Source organism: Pinus tabuliformis, chromosome 8 (assembly GCF_031772625.1).
Source record: "Pinus tabuliformis cultivar Carrire ecotype Pingquan chromosome 8, CPIR1, whole genome shotgun sequence".
In the NCBI taxonomy this organism is placed as follows: domain Eukaryota; kingdom Viridiplantae; phylum Streptophyta; class Pinopsida; order Pinales; family Pinaceae; genus Pinus; species Pinus tabuliformis.
The window spans coordinates 889,423,679-889,443,510 of record NC_142294.1 but is presented as its reverse complement, the minus strand read 5'-3'; the positions used below and the strand labels follow the sequence as shown (position 1 = coordinate 889,443,510).

The 19,832-nt window shown below is 38.0% G+C and overlaps 1 protein-coding gene across 1 annotated transcript in view; it reads right to left on the bottom strand.

Annotated features, from left to right (window-relative positions):
• The window catches only part of LOC149238402 (peroxidase 1-like), a 53,973-nt gene extending 35,326 nt beyond the window's left edge, over window positions 1–18,647 (bottom strand). The window contains exons 1-3 of the mRNA XM_089369552.1: window positions 18,342–18,647; window positions 18,057–18,221; window positions 17,883–17,952 (exon numbers count right to left, since the gene is read on the bottom strand). Of these exons, the coding sequence (XP_089225678.1) occupies window positions 17,883–17,952; window positions 18,057–18,221; window positions 18,342–18,647 (541 nt within the window). The remainder of the gene's footprint in view (window positions 1–17,882; window positions 17,953–18,056; window positions 18,222–18,341) is intronic.
• Window positions 18,648–19,832: the final 1,185 nt, after the last annotated feature.

The window sequence follows — 19,832 nt, the reverse complement described above, 5'->3', positions numbered from 1 at the left end:
AGGCTACGTAGCCTCCACCTTCAAATGGTTTATCAGACAAGTTATCCGAGAGCTTTTCCAAGATGATGAAATCATTTCCATAGGACATACAATCCGAAAGAGAAACTTGGTAGTTAGTCATTATAGATATGTAGAGATTTGAATCAAATGTGAGGACTCAACTTGTCATTTAGCCCTCCTTCTACACCAAAATGTTGATGGTGCTGGACCCACGAACATCAGGGGATCTCCCTAGAATGAAGTCACAGCTAGACCTCACACCGTTTGGTGTAGGAGTCCCATCCGGCACGATGGCCCGATTGCCATTATTTTAAAGATTTGCCTCAACTCTTGCTTTCGGCACAGGAGAGTGGTCTGCTTTGTCTTTAGGAAGTGAGTTTCGTGTGCCTAGTGAGTGTAAGTGTACTTGTGTCAATGGTTATTTCATTGTCGAGGGAGAGGGTGAGAGTGAGTTCCAGGTCGATTGGGAGCAATCCAAACACTGATAGGAACACACAACACCACAGGATGTGCACATCTTTCGTAGGAGCAGTCCACATGGATGCAGAAGTCAGAACATACAAGGTAAGATAAAACGTACAACACTCAATGGATCAGTCCGAACGAGTGCAACGGTTGTTACAACAAGCTTCATGTGAAAGGTGTGTTTGAAGTCCGAGAGAGAAGGCTACACGGGCGGGACAATGTTAACATCATATAAACCACATTTCCATTAATAGATTATGCATTACAACAAATGAAGCAGCTCAGATGTAGAACACAAGTTAAAGCAACATGCATTACAAGTGTTAAAGATCATTCTTACAACAGATACAATACATGTGTGAAAACGTGTTGGCCTATTAGCAAGCTTCTGAACTAAGCTAAAGTTCCAAGACACATCGTTACACCATACATCACTAACCTCAAGTGTGGGACGTTGGATCCACTACTTACTCCTTAAAGAAAAGATTATAGACTCTCTTGGCTATGTCAGAGGAGCTGAAGTGAAAAGTCCTTTGCATGTACAAATGAGGGGGTATTTATAGCCAAGGGTGAAACTGACCCTTTTGGATGTTCAACTACCCTCATGACCATTTGGCTTCCATGACTTTTGACTTACATGACTCTTTGTTCAACAAGTGGGTCTCTTGGACTTCCACGTTACATCACATTGATTGACAACATAGCCCATAGTGGAGATGTGGGTGACATGACTCAACATGACTTGACATGACAGTGCTGGTACATTCGTGTTGCTTCTAGAGTGCATGTCGAGCTACAGTGATGTTGGGTGATGGATGTCTTCATGGTGTATCATAGCTTCACCTCCACATGGTGAATTATGTAGAGTCTTTGATGGTCCTTGGTTCACTTGATGAAGCTTTAGCATGTTGTTCCTTGCTTGCATGCTGGAAGGCTTGACATGCTCATTTGTTCGTGAAGGTGCATGTTCATCCCGTTCGTCTACTTCACATGCTTTGTTTGTTCGTCCTTTGGTGAACCTGTCCTTCTGCATGTGCTCCCTTCATTCATCCCATTCGTCATCTTGCAATGTTTGTTGGTGTACCTATACTTGTAGTCACTCATGACGAGACGACATCAAATCCAAAACCTCCTAGTCTACCATGGCACATGATCATTTCGGATGCAGGCGACCAAGAGAGGCGGCAAGGTTGTGAAGTGGGATGATGGCTCTGGGAACTACTAATGAAAACTGCGCAAGAGTCACTAAGTGATGGAGACGGGCCAGATTTGCGCAATTTTCCAGAGGAATGGGTCGGGGTGCATGAAGGGTCAGCAAGCAGAAATTGCGTAGATTTTGGGAGGAATTGCCCAGGAGATTGGCAGCCAAAACTACGCAATTCCCAAAGGGAATTGGTAGTTGTCTATTGGGGTCACTGGCATCCAAAACTGTGCAATTCTCAGAGGGAACTAGAAGTTAAATGCTTAGTCACTGATAGTAGAAACTACGCAATTCCTGGAGGGAACTTGCAGTCTGTTGCTAGGAGCTGCTGGCGGGGAAATTGCATTGAATTTGGGAAGTCAGCCTGTTGATCATCTCTACGCAATTTCTGAGTTGAGTGGGCTACTGGACAATAAAAGGCTTGCTCATGAAAACTACACAATTCCTTGGATGAGCAGCTGGTCAAGTGTCCAGATGTCTGACTAGGAAAACCGCGCAATTTTCTGAATAAGACAGGGATCAGAGCTTGGTGTCTATCCGGACTGTCTGCAAAATTTCGTCAGTTATTTGATTGAGTGAGGTCAGTGGCCTCTCTGCAATTTTTGAAGGGAGTCAGTCCCGGGGTGACTACCGGGTCCGACTGTCTGGGTGGTCAGCATGGAATTCAATTGAACTGCTTGCGGGAAATGCAACTTGAAAATATTAGCTTGGCGCTTTTGCATTGTTTTGGTTGACAGACGATCGAGTCGATGGCGGGGTGATGGTCAGGTTGTCAGAGGGGAGTCTGGTCGTCATAACTTCAGCAAAAATGACTAAGTGTGTGAACGATCGAAAGATGCATAGCGCAGCATAGGTGATCATGCAAACACACACTCAATTGACTCGGTTACGAAACGACTCAAACCATCCAGAGACACATGTTCAACATGACTGACCGATGGTGCAAGTAACAAGCGCAACACTCGTGATTGACCATTCATTAATCGAGATGACACTTGCACGACAGTGAACGAGACTCCGTGTGTGAGTGCAACAGATGCTTTCATAGCGAACACAACAAGTAAATACGAAGTGAAGATTTTGAGCATAACCAGAACATGGTCACAAACATGAATTAGAAATCAGCATTCAGAAACTTGAATGAAATGAACAAACAAGGCGGGTGCGAGGACTCACACGAGCTCACAGATCGAACCCGCGTGTGCGCAGTTATCAAGTGAAACTCTCAAGGGAGGCTCCGAAATTGGTGTACGAAAAAATTTTGGAGGGTGGTTGTAGCTGCTACAACAAGGTCATTATTTATCTATACTAAGTCAGAGTTGTTGTGGGGATCAAAACTGGTGAAAGAAAGTGATGCTACAGGTTTGCCACAAATGATTGCTACAGGAGACCTATAACGATACGAGAGCGATAATCTAGCTAAATTACCAAGTAAATAAAATTCAAATGGGATGGAAAACATTTTTTTATTGATTAAGATGTATCAGGTCTCCATTCCAAGTGGAATCACTCCAAAATACCCCTGTTAACATGTGCTAAAAAATAACAGAACTTACTACTCAAAAAAATGGAAATTCAAGAACTAATGAGCTAGTTAACCTATCAAATGCCTAACTTAATCAAGTGGAATTGCATTGGGGTAATTTTTTTATTTACTTGAATTTTTTTATGAACTAATCCAAGTGGAATCAACTCAAATGAAGCTCATTAACACGTTCTAAAAATAGCAGAAAATTACTACTATTTTACTACAAGGGACTTCCAGAAATTCTAGATTTGTGAACTAGTAAACCAATCCAAGTAGATCAATGATGAAGATGAATTTTAAAATTTGTTCTAAGGATGCATCATGCTTCTGACTCTATAAATAACTGACAAAATAACTTACTTCAATCATTTAACCTAATCCTACAACAAAAGAAGCATCAATACTAAATGAAAAAATAGGAAAAACAAAAATAAGAGATGCATGTAAATAAGAAGTGAAAATAAGAAAATAAAATTATACAAAAGGGATCTAAGGCTCCTAGGATGGCCAAGCGTAAGGATGCTCAAAGCCCTATGAAGAAGACCAAGCTTTAGAAGCTAAAAATGACACCAAACTTCACTATTTGAATTAATCCAAGTACATCCCTGCTAGAAATGAAAGTGGAGCTGCAAAAATACAAGTTTTCTCCACAAGAAGACTAAGAAATACATGCTTCTAGAGGAAAAATTGAATTGGTACTTATACAAAATGATGAGGAAGAATTTTCCTTGAAAGGAGGAAGCTTTACCCTCCAAAATCCCTCAAATAGTGGATATGGTTCCCAACACTAGGAATCTGCATTAAATGACAGGGAACACACTCCTACATTTTCTCAATCACTAGAGCTCTAGAATTTGTCAATGGTTTCTTGATATTTTTTTCATTTATTATCCATTCTTGATCCTCCTATAGTAGGGAGAAAGTCCCTAGATTATCTCCTCCTTCAAATCTTCATAATCTGCCCAATATTCTCACAATATTCTTCAAAAATAAATAATATTAGACACAATATGAAATCATCTCTAAGCCTTCCTAAGAACATATTAAAGCAAAAAAAAAATTATTAAGTGTATAAGGAGAGGTTTAATATAGCCTTCAAGTGCGTAAGAAAGGTTAGATGGGCCTTAATTTGTGTCTAATTTAGAGGCCCACCATACCTCCTATTGAAACTATTGCTCATCCTTTGAGCAACCTATCTGTTATCACAAAATCACTACTGAGGGCTGCAACCAAGCAAGATTTCATGTAACTCTTTCAACCTAACTTTAGATCAAAGCTTAGCCTCTTTGATCAGAGAGGGCTCTCTCACAAACTCTTGATAAAAATCCTTCACTACAACAGATGGCTAACTCTTTACTCATTCATAAAAGCAAAAGCTGGTTGGAAACATATCAAACTGGTCTTCATTGGGCTATGGAGTCTCATACACTAAGTGAACAAGAAAAACAAAGTCATTTCATGGAAGTCAAGGCTCTTTGCATTACATGTCCAAACATATTCCATAAAAACCACAGCTTGCCAAATACACAGGAAGTCAGAGCATAGGATATGAATTCTGAGTGATTGTACTATAACAAGGCTGTAAAAGAACATATGATATAAAACACCACCATTACATTTGAACACAATAATCCATCGAGAATCTTGAGAAGAAATCAACACTGTTTTACTATTACTGTCACAAGTCTTACAATGGCCCAAAACAACTCTGTTTTTGTATATAATGTCCAACCTTTTTTACATAAGAGTCATTTCTATATATAGCAAACCAAAATACTACTACCTGAGACTCCTCAACAAGCATGAAGGGAGCTCGGAATTCTATCATTAATTACCTTATCTATATCTTAAACAAACTAATTAATTACAAAAGATATTGTGCTACGAAAACAGAGGACTCCATTACATTGAAACTTCAAGTCTATCTCCTCGTGTACATTGCTGCGTTCTTGAAACTTGACACCTGTAGCCCTTCAATAATATCCAAACCAAACTGAAAACACATTCACTGGATGAGCAGCTTCGGATGCCTGATGTGTAGATGATTCATCAACCAATAAGAATCTGTACCCTATGTTCACGGTTTCTGCCTCCCATTAGTGTTGATGCATTTAAGATCACGTTTCAAGCCATTTAATCCTCTGATAGTCCCGTATGATGGAAGAAAACTTATGATCTGGCCATCCCATAACTGAACAGGTGTACCACTCAACACCTCGGCAACCCTACCAGAACCCTAAAAATTCGGACATAAAGTGAAAACTTCAACAAAAGACAAAATTTCACCTTTTCTTCGAATACTTACACCTGGCACCTTTTTAAACATCTGAATGACTTTCTATAGTCTCCATGCTAGCCTCGAGCCATCCCTTTTAAGATTTGCTGACCTCAGCATTCAAACTCAAGTTTTTTACATAAACAGTCATCTACAGCAGTTTCGTAGCGCGCTACGAAACTGCTGTAGGTAATCAAAACTAAGCATATGAACCTTAAAGCAACAATAACTTAACTCTGTGATTTCTTCAGCCATTCTACACAGGTGTAAGGACTTCAAAAAGTTTCAACAAGTTTTAAAATGATGACAGCCAAAATATACCAAAATTTGGAAAGCAAATTTCCCCTTGGATCATTTAGCTAGTTTGCCTAGCTTCCCTTTCAAGCTGCTGACTTCTTCCTTTAACATCTTGTTTTCTGCTCTTAAGCTTGTATTCATTTGTTTCATGATTTTTGCCTGCTTCAGAGCTGGCACTGTCCACACATATGCATCAGATACTGAGTCAGCTTGGCTAATCAAACTTGTTCTGCCTTTCATTACAGCCTTTTTATAACTTGTATATCTTACTGCCTTTTCCTTAAAAACATTTTTAATCTGAGGTATTTCTTCCTTTGTTGCTCCAGCTTGTTTCTTAATAGCAATAACATTTCCACTTTGACTGATGATAACCTTATTATCCTTGTTCTTGCTTTTGGCTGCTTGAACTATTTCAGTGAAAACTTCAAGTACCTCCGTCCTAGGCATTTCTAAAGGTGCTTTCTCTTTCTGAGCTTTCTCCACTTCTTTAATTTGCCTTCTTGTCACTGGTCTGCGTGGCTTAAAGGCATATTCTTCACTTGGCTCTTCAAATTTTAACCTTTTAGAAGCCCTTGATTTTTTAGAACTTTCAGGTGAGGACTGAGTTAGATCAATATGCATTGGTTGCACCGAGTGATCTCGCTCAAATTCTAGTGGTTCAATTTGTATTGGATGATCTTGCTCTAGTTCAATGGCTTCAAGTAAGTCATTTAAACTACCTTTTGAAATAGGACTTTCTTCCACAGGGACTGACTTTCCTTTCTCCTTGCTTAGTTGGCCTCTAGTTCTCACCCTTGAAATATTTTCAACTTCACTGGACTTAGTTTCATCTTTCCTTTTCTGAGTCTTCTGCTTTGATGACTGAGGTGTTTCCTTAGGTGATGACTTAGGGGTTTCCTTTTCAGATACTCTAGATGACTTAGGAGTTTTCCTCATTGATGCTTCAGGTGTCTCTTTAGCTGCCACAAACCTCTCTGATTTCTTTGATTTAGTTTTAGACTTCTTATGGTCTGTCACTTCTCTTCTAAGTTCAGCCAAAGTGGGTTCCTCACTCTTCTCTTCTCTTTCTCTCACAGGTAATGGAGTGAGGCCTGTTTTGCTTGGGAAACCGGCCATAAACACAAATGAATCCCAATCTTTACCAATTTTTTGTAAACTATCCAACACCAGCAATTTTACTAGACCATGATGAAAAAGGGATGTTTCACAACCATCTTTCTTTAACTGAATCTTATCACACATTTTGCTAATGTTCCTGAACAAATAGAAAGGTATGTCTATTGAAGCCTTACCTGTGAAGTGTAACAGAAGTTTGAAGTGGTAGGAGTAAACTTTATTGTACCTACCCTCACATGTCAGGTACTTCTGGATACATGTCAAGAGCATAGCATAATTCTCTTTTATATAACTCCTTGGGACTGCTTTGTTGAGGTCTTCATCTACATAAGGTGCCTTCAAAAACTCTTTGCAGGGACCCATGTCGAACTTGAAGTTTTTGAACCATTCTTGGCCACCCCTCGGAATTTCAGTGACAATGGAAATAACTTCAGGAGACACCGGAAACTCCAACATTGCCACCTTCGAATTCAGTCCAGTGAAGTTTAATGCGAAAGCCTTGGTCACTTCTGCATGTCCTCCCTTCAATTTTTCGCAAAACCGCCAGCAGCCAGCACTTCGAAAGGCCTTTGCTACCTCTTCATTCCTGAGATTAACATCTAACCCCTCCGGCTCTGTCCTCACACACTTACCAGATCGGTGTTCCTTTCTTTCCATGCTGCTTTGAATATTTTTACACAGGAAACTAATGGTAGCTTGTAGCACGAAAACAAATTTCGACTTTGGAGTGCAGGCTCGCTTGCAGTAGTCCGTTTAAATAAGAACTTGGGCTTCTCATACAGCAAACATGTTTACATAATACGAAGAACCCATTATGATATAACCATCTCTTGTAACATCCCCTAAACTAACACTCAAAAACATGACTTCGGGCCTTATGGCGAAATAATGGTTTATCATGACATGGAGAGGATGTGAACTAACAATCATGAACGGACTTATGACTCAATACTCTCGGATTTTACATTCAAAGGAAAAGCGCTACAAAAAACCCTGAAACCCCGATTTCGTAGCGCGGGCAGTTCAAATTTAATAAGATGCGCTACGAAATCGCTGACAAACAGAACGCTACGAAAACACGAAAACATCATTTCGCAGCTAAACTGACCAATCAAACCTGCGCTGCGAAACTGCGCAAGTACCAATGACATGACATGCTTTTAACTAACAATGATGGAGGGTGTCTAATGATTTTTCCTTTACACGAATTCACATCAATACCTCTTGAATTTCAAATTTCAAATTGACATATACTAATAAACCTATTCACAAGACTTCAAAGCTTTATATAAAACTTATGGACAACCTTATATACATGAACTAAAGTTCCAAGTGATAACACTATCCATGTTCTTACACTATTGTTATTTTCTTATGCTTCAGCTGAATTTCATGATGTTCCATACCGATGTGGATGTAACTGCCATTGTTGGATAAGATTTATGTTTATCTCAATTTCCCATTATTCCTTTGATTCTCCCTCTCGGTTTTAGTATTTTGGAAGTATGTGTTGATTCCCCTCATCTCATAACTTTAATGAAATTTTATCAATGTGAAACAAAGGAGTTTCTCTTTTCTACTATAGGAGTGAGAGTGTTTATGTAAACAAAGGAATAATAAATGTTCTTTTTATGATGATGAGGAGAAGGTAGAATTCAACATGCAACCCAAGACACTTCATCCTTAATGACACAAATTCACTAATCCTTTTTACTAAGATTTAAATATGTGGCAGCTACAAAGTATGCTTTTGATAATTGAGAGTGTTTTAAGGGTTTTCATGCCAAGTATTGGTGGAGAAAATTTGTACTTACCCTTTCCCTCATGATTCTTTCCTCCTCCTCAGGATTTGAGGGAAATTATGTCCACTAACAAGCTTCCTATAACAACTTGTGACTTTCCTATAGCACTTTTTGTAGACCCTGTAGGCTCATATGCAGTGGACGCTATTGTAGTAGAAGAAATTTTTGGCAATATTGTTTCAAGTTTGGGGAAAGAAGAATTACAACATGCACCCTTGCCTTTTCCTTTGAATATTTCCTTGCTTCCCAAGGCTCTAGTAGCTATTCTGGGCGAAATTTTCCTTGTTGTAGCACTCTGTTAGCTTCGCGTAGAAAATTTGTTCTTCCTATAGCAGTGATGTTCCTTTCTGTAGAAGCTACTCCTTGCATGCCAAGAGGTGGTGGGTTCAATTTTTTATTCTTTTATTTTTATTTTTCATTGATTTTTTTCATTATGTTATTTTTTTTTCAAATTTTTCTCTTATTTTATTGCATGCAAAATAAACTCAAAGTGCTTTGAGTTAACTGAGTTGGCCCCCAACTAATTTTTGAACTCCATGATAACATCCTACTTTCTTAAGTATTTTTCACTTTTGTCTCATTTATCTCCCACATGTGTGGATTTCCTTTGGAGAAAAGTTAAGTGACTTGTTAGATAAGACCGAGGCTTCCTGCTATTAATTTTGGCTATAAAAGACCTTTCCTTCTCACACTTTTAATATTTTCTTAAGCTAGAACAGGTTCAAAGGGTGAGGTTTTAGAGTTGCATACCTGTATCTTACCATGAGTGTATTTTTCTGTGTAGGATGCTGCTGTAGTTGTAGAGGCTAACTTTGATGATACTGAAGCTGCATGTGATAATTTGTTGGAGTTCCTCTAGGTTTTCTTGTTGTTGTTGTTTCTCTACTCCTAAGATGCTCTTGATGTGAGTGTTGTAGTTGATTGTATGTTATTTCTAAACATAGGTAAGGTTGTTGTTCATGTCTTCTGAACTTGATTGCACCTTGACTAATGATGTTCTTGTGTGTGTGCATGTGTTTCTCTCATCACTGGGCTATATCTACTAGTGGAGTTCTTTTCTGAAGGTGATGAGTCCCTTCCTAGGTGCAAACAATCCTCCCTCATGCTTCCTATTGGTGGGGGTGAAAAAATACCAGAGATTTATTTTGACTACACAGGTTGCTACATGAGGAGTTTCTACTTGTAGTAGCTTGTTGATCCTTTCTCCTAGTCTTCAGTTGACATGGCAGTGTTGAGGGGAGTGATGAAAAGCCATGTAAACAAGGTTGGAGTCATGAGGAGGTAGTGTGAAGAATGGAAAAATGGAGAACAATGGTCTTTGTGTGTTTTTTAGGTAAGACAAAGTGAACATTTTGAGCAAGTTTAGGTGAAATGGAGTGGATGAGTGATGGATGGGTGATGATTAAATAATTGGAGGGAATTCTTCATCATTTCCTCAAGGCATCATGGCATTTTGGGATGTTCTTCTCATTGGATCTCCCTCCTGTAGCTGCAAAAACTCCTCATGTAGCATTACAATTAGGAGGTGAAATTTGTCTTTTTGGTTGATTGGAGGGTGGAGAGAGATGGTTATATGAGTGAGGGGCATTTATATCAGATGGTATGAATGGAAGGATGGAGGAGAGTTTGTAGGTGAGTTTCTGTAGCAATTTGGTCCCTCCTGTAGTATTTTAGGACATTCTCTTGTAGCATAACTGTTTTATTCATATCTCTCAAATGATAGACTAGATTGTCCTGAAATGTTTTGAGCATGTTTCCATCATCCTTATACACCTCCCCATATACAATGTTTTCCAATGTATGCACGAATATCGTGAAAACTTAAAAATGGTTGTAGGTGATGGAGGCTAATTTCTTGAAAAGTGTGCATTGGAATTTGTTGAAATTGATTGAGCATGTTACCATCATCCATATGCATCTCCCCACCAAATGAATTGACCAATTGATGCACTATTTTCAAGATATGATAAAAATAATTTTGTGCTCTGTGTATCTTGGCCTCCCGTGTTAAAAACAAAATCCTCCTGTAGCATTTTAGGACAACGAGGAAAATGCATGAGAAAGGCTTGGGAATTGTGGGTGGATGTTGGAAATGGATGAGGGTGATAGATTGACATAGCCTTGGTCCTATTGGAGCATCTGTGTAAATGAGGAAAAAGTCCAAGTTTGACTTCCTTTGACTAGGTTTTTGATCAATTTTTTCTTTTTATGCTAAATTGCTGTTGTTTCTTGCAAAGGTTGGAGAGCACCTACATTCATCAGAGGGAGATACATGGAGCAAATAATTTTTTCATTTTTATTTTCATTTAGACCTACTGGCTGCCTCAATGAGCTTTTCAACGAGTAGGTTTTCCTAGGCACCTCAAAGGAGGTTTTCAGCTAGGATCTTTTTTTTTTTCTCTTCTTCCAACCCATTGACTGCCTCATGGAGGTTTTCAATCAATAAGTCAATCTTAGGCACCTCAAAGGAGGTTTTCACTTAAGATTTTATTTTTCCTCTTATTTTTTCATTTTTTATTTCCTTTTTCTATCCTACTCGACTTGAAAAAACAAAATCTCTTTCAAGTATAGGAATACATCCAATGGAGCCATGTGCACATCAAGATTACAGTTAAAATCATGTGTAGGCTCAAAATATATTCTTTGACATGTACCTGAATATGAGAGACCAACTGCTTTGACTGAGATGAGATTAGGAATTATTGAAGAAGAGTGTGTTGCTACAACTTGATGATTGTATGGAACCATATTTCAATATAGTTGTGATGCCCCTGGTCCACTTGCACATTTGGATCTCTTTTGTGTCCTCTTCTACCATGTCATTCAAATATTCCTCTTTTTGTTGATTATTATCTTAAACACATGGAGGATTTGATGGTAAACATGAGGGAACTTTCTCTATCTCTGATTCTGATGCCTGTTCTTCATCAAATGCAACCCATGATTCTTTGGTCTTCTTATTTGAATCTTCTTTTTCTCAATGTTGTCCTTCAATGACATAAAGATAATCTCTTTTTTTGTAACACTCTTCCTGAGCAAAGATGAATACTATTGAGATCAAGAGGAGATGTTAGGAAGTGTTGTACCTCAACATTGTAAGCGTGTTGGGCTACTTCCTTGTGTGGGTTTTGAAATGGTAGTACATGTAGTTGATTGGGAGTGTATATTTGAGATGGATGTGGTTGGGGTTGTGGTTGTGGTGGAGGTGGATGGTACGGATAACATAGAGTTGGGTATGGAGGATATTGAGGATATTGTGTATTTCTCCCATAAGGTCCTTCCCAACCTTGTTGCCAAGATTAGTTTGGGGTTGAGATGACAAATGTTGCCAAGGAAAGGATGTGTTCCAATTACTTTGAGATGGATGTGCATAACCTTGAAATTCTGAATTAGGTTCTTACATCATCCTAGGTTGACTAGGCTACCATGGTCTTCTTGGAGCTACATAACATATCTTCTTTGGTGATTGACTCTCTCCATTGTCCTCTTAGTAAACTTCCTTCAACTTCGGTAATGATGGGCAATATTTAGTAGCATGTGATTCTGTATGGATAACAAAAATATCAGCATCCTCTTTTTTCTCATTTTGCATTCTTAACATTTCTACTTGTTCACTTAGATTGCTAATAATTTATGTTTTAAAGTCATCAACCAAATTTCCATGTTAGTTTACTTACCAATCTTGATGTTGATATACTTACTCTTGTCCTTACTCTTGATATGTGTTTGCATGTTTCACAAATTTCTTCAATTGATAATTGGTATACATCACCTCTATTCATGAGATCAAGGAGATCAATCCACTCATCCATAATTGTTCTAAGTAAGAGGATTTTTAGTTTGTCAAATCCTAAATGATGTAATTTTTCCCTCTTAACATTATACATGAACCTCTCTATTAGATACTCAAGGCTCTCATCTTTTTTTTGATTCATTTTAAATATTTCTTCTTTAAGATCATGATCTTTATCTTTTTTCTGGAAATATATTTTTCATATCATTCCATGATCTTATTGAATTAGTCCCTAAACTCATGAACCATTTAAGAGCTCTATCCTTCAATGTTTCTAGAAACAATCTCAATTTTTGAGTGTTTAATATGTAACCATAACATCTACAAAATATTTCAAAGTCAAAGAGAAACATTTATGAATCCTCTGACCTCATACCATGGAAGTTGGGAAGGAAATATGGAGGGGTGTTCTTCGTATGAACTGTGTTTTCAGTGTCTTGAATGGGAAATCCAAGATGATCTTCTTCATTATCATCATCTCCATCCATTTCTTCTAGCTTCTCTGCCACCTCTTCTTCTTCTACCTGCAAAAGTGGACGGTGGTGTGGCTTTTACTGCACCACGTGATCAAATGAGGCGGGGGGGGGGGGGTTTGGTGTTGGAGAAGTATTTTTTTTATAAAAAAATGAATTATAATGCTAATGAAATGGAATTTTCTGTTCTTGAAATGAAATATGCCTAATGAAAACTTTGTGTATTTTTGCAAAAAATAAAAGAAATGAATCAACTAGGGAAGAAAATAATGCATACTTTGACACCTCCCTGGAAACAGTGTGAAAAAGTGATGAACCTTAGCATTGCAACAAGAATGTTGCAACTCCCAAGGCTACCAACTTAAATTATCAACCCGGGGTTCGTACAAATTTAACAGGTGTCGACACTATATGTGCAACATAAAATGTGTCGTACTCTCGTTGATATGATGTAATGGAGTGAATATCATGAAACCAAATCCTAAAAAATGCTACTTGCTCAAATGTAAACACTAATCCTAATTGCAGAAATGGAAATCAAACACTAGCGTAATTGCAAGATGTGAAATTTGCATTGAAAAGGGAACCTAGTCTTAACTTAAGAATAAAGAAAGTAAACTAATCTAACATGCGTGAAGGAAAGATAATGTACTAAGTCATTGCATCCAAATAGGTTAGATTCATTGACATAGTTCATTATATACTTCATGTGGCAATCAAGGAAATCATTATTATGTTATTCAATTCATAAATCTGTTCATTAACCCAAATTGTTGAGATGTGTTGCAGGTGTAAAAAGGCAAATACTAAGTGGAATTTGGTCTTCCCCAATCATTGGTTTAGATCCTAGGGATAATTGTTAATCTATACTAACCACCGTTGCTGGTTCGAAACGTCGATGAACCACCGTTGCTGGTTCGAAACGTCGATGAAAAAGAATCCGTATGCGATGGATCCGGAAGATAATCTAAGCAATAATGAAACTCGCAGAAACCTCAAAGACAAGAATCTATACTAAGTTAAAGTTGCGGTGGGGATCAAGATTGGCGAGGAAAGTGATGCTACAAGTTTGCTACAGGAGGCGTGTAATGCTACAAGAGCGAGAATCTTGCTAAATCCCCAAGTAAATAAAATTCAAATAGAATGGAATTTTTTTTGTTATTAATTAGGATATCATAAGTCTCCATTCCAAGTGGAATCACTCCAAAATACCCCTGTGAACATGTGCTAAAAAATAACAGAAAATTACAAGTCTAAAAATTGGAAATTCAAGAACTAATGAGCTAGTTAACCTATCAAATGTCTAACCTAATCAAGTGAAATGCATTGGGGTAATTTTTTTTATTTACTTGAATGTTTTTATGACCTAATACATGTGGAATCAACTCAAATGAAGCTCATTAACACGTTCTAAAAAATAGCAGAAAAATACTACTATTTTGCTACAAGGAACTTCCAGAAATTCTATATTTGTGAACTAGTAAACCAATCCAAGTAGCTCAATGATGAAGATGACTTTTCAAAGTTGTTCTAAGGATGCATAACACTTGTAACTCTATAAATAACCTGCAAAATAACTTAATTCAATCATTTAACCCAATCCTACCGCAAAAGAAGCATCAATACTAAATGCAGAAATAAGAAAAACAAGAACACGAGATGCATGTGAATAAGAAGTGAAAAGAAGAAAATAAAATTATACAAAACTGCGCTAAGGCTCTTGGGATGGCCAAGCCCAAGGATATTCAAAGTCTTATGAAGGAGACCAAGCTTTATAAGCTAAAAATGACACCAAACTTCATTATTAAATCAATCCAAGTACATCCCTACTAGAAATGAAAGTGGAGCTGCAAAAATATAAGTTTTTTCTAGAAGAAGACTAAGAAATACATGCCTCTAGAGGAAAATTAGAATTGGTATGTATACTATGATACATGATTTTGAAAAACCTGGAGATAGGCAAGAAGGAGTTAGGGTTTAGAACAGGGAGCAACAAAAGGAGCGAGCTGGTAGCAATGGAGGGGCTGGGAGGAGGGAGTTCCACTCCCTCCTATAGTAACGTCGTATCAAACAGAAGCAAGGAAACGATTTTGAATGGATTCAGGAAACCCTTGGAGGCAGAAAAAAGAAGACAAACACAAAAAAACCAGAAAGCAGCAATTCCGATGAACAGGAAGAGACTCACGGGGAGGTCAGAAGGGAGGAGAGACCAGGGGACAACAGTCAGAGAAATGAGTACAAATCTGCAACAGGACCCTGTAAACCCAAGTCAACCATCAAACCCCGGGTGGTTCTGAATGATCCTGCACTACAGGCGCACAGAGATCACATGGCGACTTATGCTATTATATGCAAGTTTATGGGTATATGGCCTACAGAGAAGAATCTGTACACATGGATAAGAAACAACTGGAAACCAAAGGGAGAAATAACTCTGCATCTAGGGTCCAAGGGTTTCTTCACAGTGGTTTTCACTAGCCTAGAGGACAAAGACAGAGTGTTTGAAGGAGGACCCTATTTCTATGTTGTTGCAGGCCTATACATGCGACCCTGGGTGATGAACTTTGTCCCAGAACGAGAAACGTTCACATCAGTCCTGGTATGGATAAGACTATACTCCTTACCTCTAGATTATTGGCTGCCTGAATCCTTAAAAGCAATAGGAAATAAATTAGGACATTTTCTAAAAATATCAGAGGCAACTCTGCGAGGTAAATATACCTCCTTCGCATGAATATGTGTGGAAATGGATCTATCGGGAGCACTCCCGGATGAAGTTGTCCTAGAAGTATACGATGAGGAATGGGTACAGGCGGTGGACTATGAACATGTCCCATTTAGATGTTGGAAATGTCATGAACATGGGCACCTCTTTAGGGACTGCCCACAAAACAAAAGGGAGGATAATCCAAGAACCAATACAGGCAAAGATCCTGAAGGATTCACCAAGATGGGAGGCAGAGGGAAAGGAGGGGGAAGAAAGTACCAAAAGAAACCCAGTGAGAACAAGATACCAAGTCGCAACAGTTTTGAGATTTTAGAAGAAGAAGGAGGGAACATTCGAAAAGATGATACACCAGACAACCATCCCACAGAGAAGGAAAAGGAGGACAATATGGAAATAATACAGGAAAACAACGAACAAAGGGAGACTATACCAAGCAATATGGAATCAAGCAGGGACCAGGAGATGACCCCAAGTGAAGTTGGAACAGAGGACCATGAACTACAGGAGATTCTTGAGAGGGAGAATCTTGATCTAGAAAAATTCTTAGACTAGGGAACCAACAAAGGGATAGACTCCCTACCACAAGAGGAGTTTGATAGAGTACAACAACTCTTCCTCTGGAGATCTCAGACAAAAACCACTGGAGTCAAAAGAAGCCATGATAGCCAGGAACATAGAGGGGTCAAATCAATGGAGGAAGCGTCAGGACACTCGGCCAAGAACCCAGGCAAGAAAAGAGGAAGGAAGAGACAAAATGAGCTGCTAACAGAGTGTGGGAAACTCATGCTCAACTCAGGTAAGATGAAAGATCTCACCAGTTACTCATTTAAAAACCCATCATTATGAAGCTCACAACCTGGAATATTAGGGGTCTAGGAAGTAAAAGAAAACAAAGGAATCTCAGCAATAGAATAAAAGAAGAAAACCCAAATATGGTGTTTATAAAAGAAACAAAATGTTCCATAGATAAAGTTCGGGAGATTCAGTGTGCATATAACCGGGCATTTAATGCCCTATGGCAGGCTGGTTAGCTCTTGCCGCCGGAAATCAAGATAGCTGTGGAGTAGTCGGAATATTGAAAGTATTAATTGAATTGTCAACTGACGGAATGGCAACAGAGACAGATGAGCCCACTAGCCACGTCAACCAACTTCAGCAATCTGCAATCGAGATAAGCTCGGCGCATTAACATAACAAATTAATTACAATGATGAACATTTATATAGCAATATTCATACTATTTGAGTTAGTTTTAATTGTTGTGATTTATAATTTACAAATTAACGCTTTTATGTTCTTCTAAATACTCAATAATTAAAACTTCAGCATTTCTACTAATAAAATTTTCCGAAAAATACTAATAATGATTTTAAATACAATATTACTACTGGGACTGCTAGGTACTGGAACTGGTTGCAATACAGTTTGTTAATAAACATTCATAATAATTAGTGGTTGCAATACAGTGTGTTAATAAACATTCACAATAATTAGTACGTACCCGACTGTATGACCATCTCTTCCTGTGACAGACCTTTGGTTGCAAAGATTTGGGTTAGATGTGTTACATTGAAAAATGGGGGAGGTAAGTTTCCCGTCTATTAGGCATCTAGTCTATTTCAATCTTCTGTGACTGGAAATCGCTCATTGATCATGTAAATGGCTTGAGTTTCATAAACAATCCACACCTCTTTGGATGGCTAAGCCATATCATGTTCTTTCGGAACTCAATAAACCAGATATCGTTTCAGCATATTCCCCGTTCCAGGAACACCCAGGCTGATATCCTCTCAAAGGATGGTCTTGGCATGCCGCCAGGTCTGTGCTCATTATCAGTCATGCATGAAGGAATCTCTTTCCTTATTCAGGATTTCAGTATCAATGGAATGTGACTCTTATCCATGGCAAGGCTTGCGAGCTCACTGAGCTTCAGTTCTATATGAATGTGTATTATCATGCATTCCTTAGTCGTTTTGTTACTTCTGCGGCTGAATGTTTCTGTATCAAATCTGATAAGTAGATATGGGTATGTTTCTGCTTTAGGTTTTGATGAACTGGAAAAATCTGTCCCTTTATATAGTATCTGTTTCTGGGCATCTCATTGCCCCCTAAAAAATGTTATGTATTGCAGATCTTTATATTTTCTTAATATAAATCCATGATGGTTTTTTCCTCTGGAAAAAAGTTTCCCGGAATATCTGAACCTCGTGAAATTCTTCCATCCCTCCGTCCAGCCAGAACATCCCAACTAAGACCATATCTGTATGGAGATACCTGCCAACATTTATTAAAAAATTAGTGGATTTTCAATATTGCGTATTTGTCGTGCAGGACATTTTCCATAAAATTGTGAGCGAAAGAAAAGACAATAAAATTACCAGCTTTGCGCTAGCTCTAGCAGCAAATGCGAGGATGTCTGCACAAGAAACAGTGTTTGGGCAGACCTCCTCTAATCTTGATTTCGCTGCGTCAATGACATCAAATCCGTGAAGACTTGGATTGTTAGCTGGACTCTTTCTCTGCGGTATTGCTGGCAGTGGAGTCTATGAGAACAGACCCATCGCATCCCTGAAACCAATAGGTGATAAAGTATTAACAGAGGCAGGAGAAAATGTTGATAAATCCATGTATGGTATGATGGATTGATGAGTATTGCGCCTTACCCTGACGAAACAATCATTGAAATGCATTCGAATGAGCCCAGGAGTTACTCCACTGTTCTTCATGTATGCATTTCGCACAGCCTCAAACACAATGGATTCCGCAGCTGGACAACTCCAACGGTAGAAACCCACTGTAAGTTGATGACTATAAAAACCCGGTGCTTTAGATTTGGCATTTCCGAGGTTCTGACCACCCACTATTTCATTAACAACTCCAAGGTCCACGCTTAGTGCAACAGCATCTAAGGACCAAAATAATAGGAGGAGGAGGGCTGATTTACAGTGCTGATGATGAAGCTTCGACATTGGCGTTTCAGGGCAGTAAAGCGGGGCCGGGCAAGGAGAATTGATGGTAAGCAGTGGCGCTATAGAATGTGGAGGAAGAAACAAGGAGTAGAAGAATCTGAATGTGAAGGGATGGGTATTTATATGGATGGGTATTGTTGTGCTGCAGGGTTCAATTCTCTGTGGGCGAGTTCGAATAGTGAAAAGTCTTCGTAGGGGTTCGTCTTGGCAAGGCGAACGTGGTTTCCAGTTTGGATTTAGGTAGAGCAGGATCATGATTACATATTATTTTATGCAATAATACAGCCTATCCGGACCTTCGCAGGTTGTTATTTTATCATTGCAAAGATACAACGTGGAAATGTCTGTGTATAGATTCATCACATATTCTTTCGTACAGCTGCTCTATAACTGGAAAGATACGACGTGGTAAGCTCGTTGTGATAAGACGAGATTATTATTTTATGAAGTTGCACTGTGTATATCTTGGTTCAAAAGTCAACCACTGGATAAAATACTAAAAGTTGTTTCAGAGTTCAGTCACCGCCGAACAGGAAATGCTAAATGATTTACGGTGTATTTTGGATGTGACCTAAAATCATAACCTAATATAAGTGTGCTGATTTCCTTGTGTTTTTGTGGATACAATTGTTTTGACTTCATTACAGTGTTGTAAATATGATGTTTTGCAGGTGAATAATTAAATGTTTTTACATTTGAATTTAAATTATACAACTACTGAAAACTTTATTAATAACATTTAATTTTAGTTTTAAATATCAAATTAAATAGTATTTCAATTATAATTTAATTTTTAAATTCAATAAATCTCTTATCATTTTATTAGTGTACACAAGTTTTTCAATTTAGGTTTTTCTTTTTTTTCTAAAAAAGACTATTTATAACATATAGATAGATATAATATTAATAATACTCTATAGGAGTAACAAAATTTTTAAATGAAATGTTTATTGTTGGTTCGTTTTAATTATAAAAGTGTAATTAAATCTAAATTAATTAGAGTTTTAAATAATTTTTAGATTACATTTGAGATCAATAAATTATTATTATAATTTTTTTAATGAAGTAATCATCATGAATTTTTATTGGAGAATAACATAAATAAAAAGAGTACCATACTTAATCCAAGACTTACCTACTCACAATTTAACTTTCCCCTTAACCACATGTTTATTGTTAATAAAT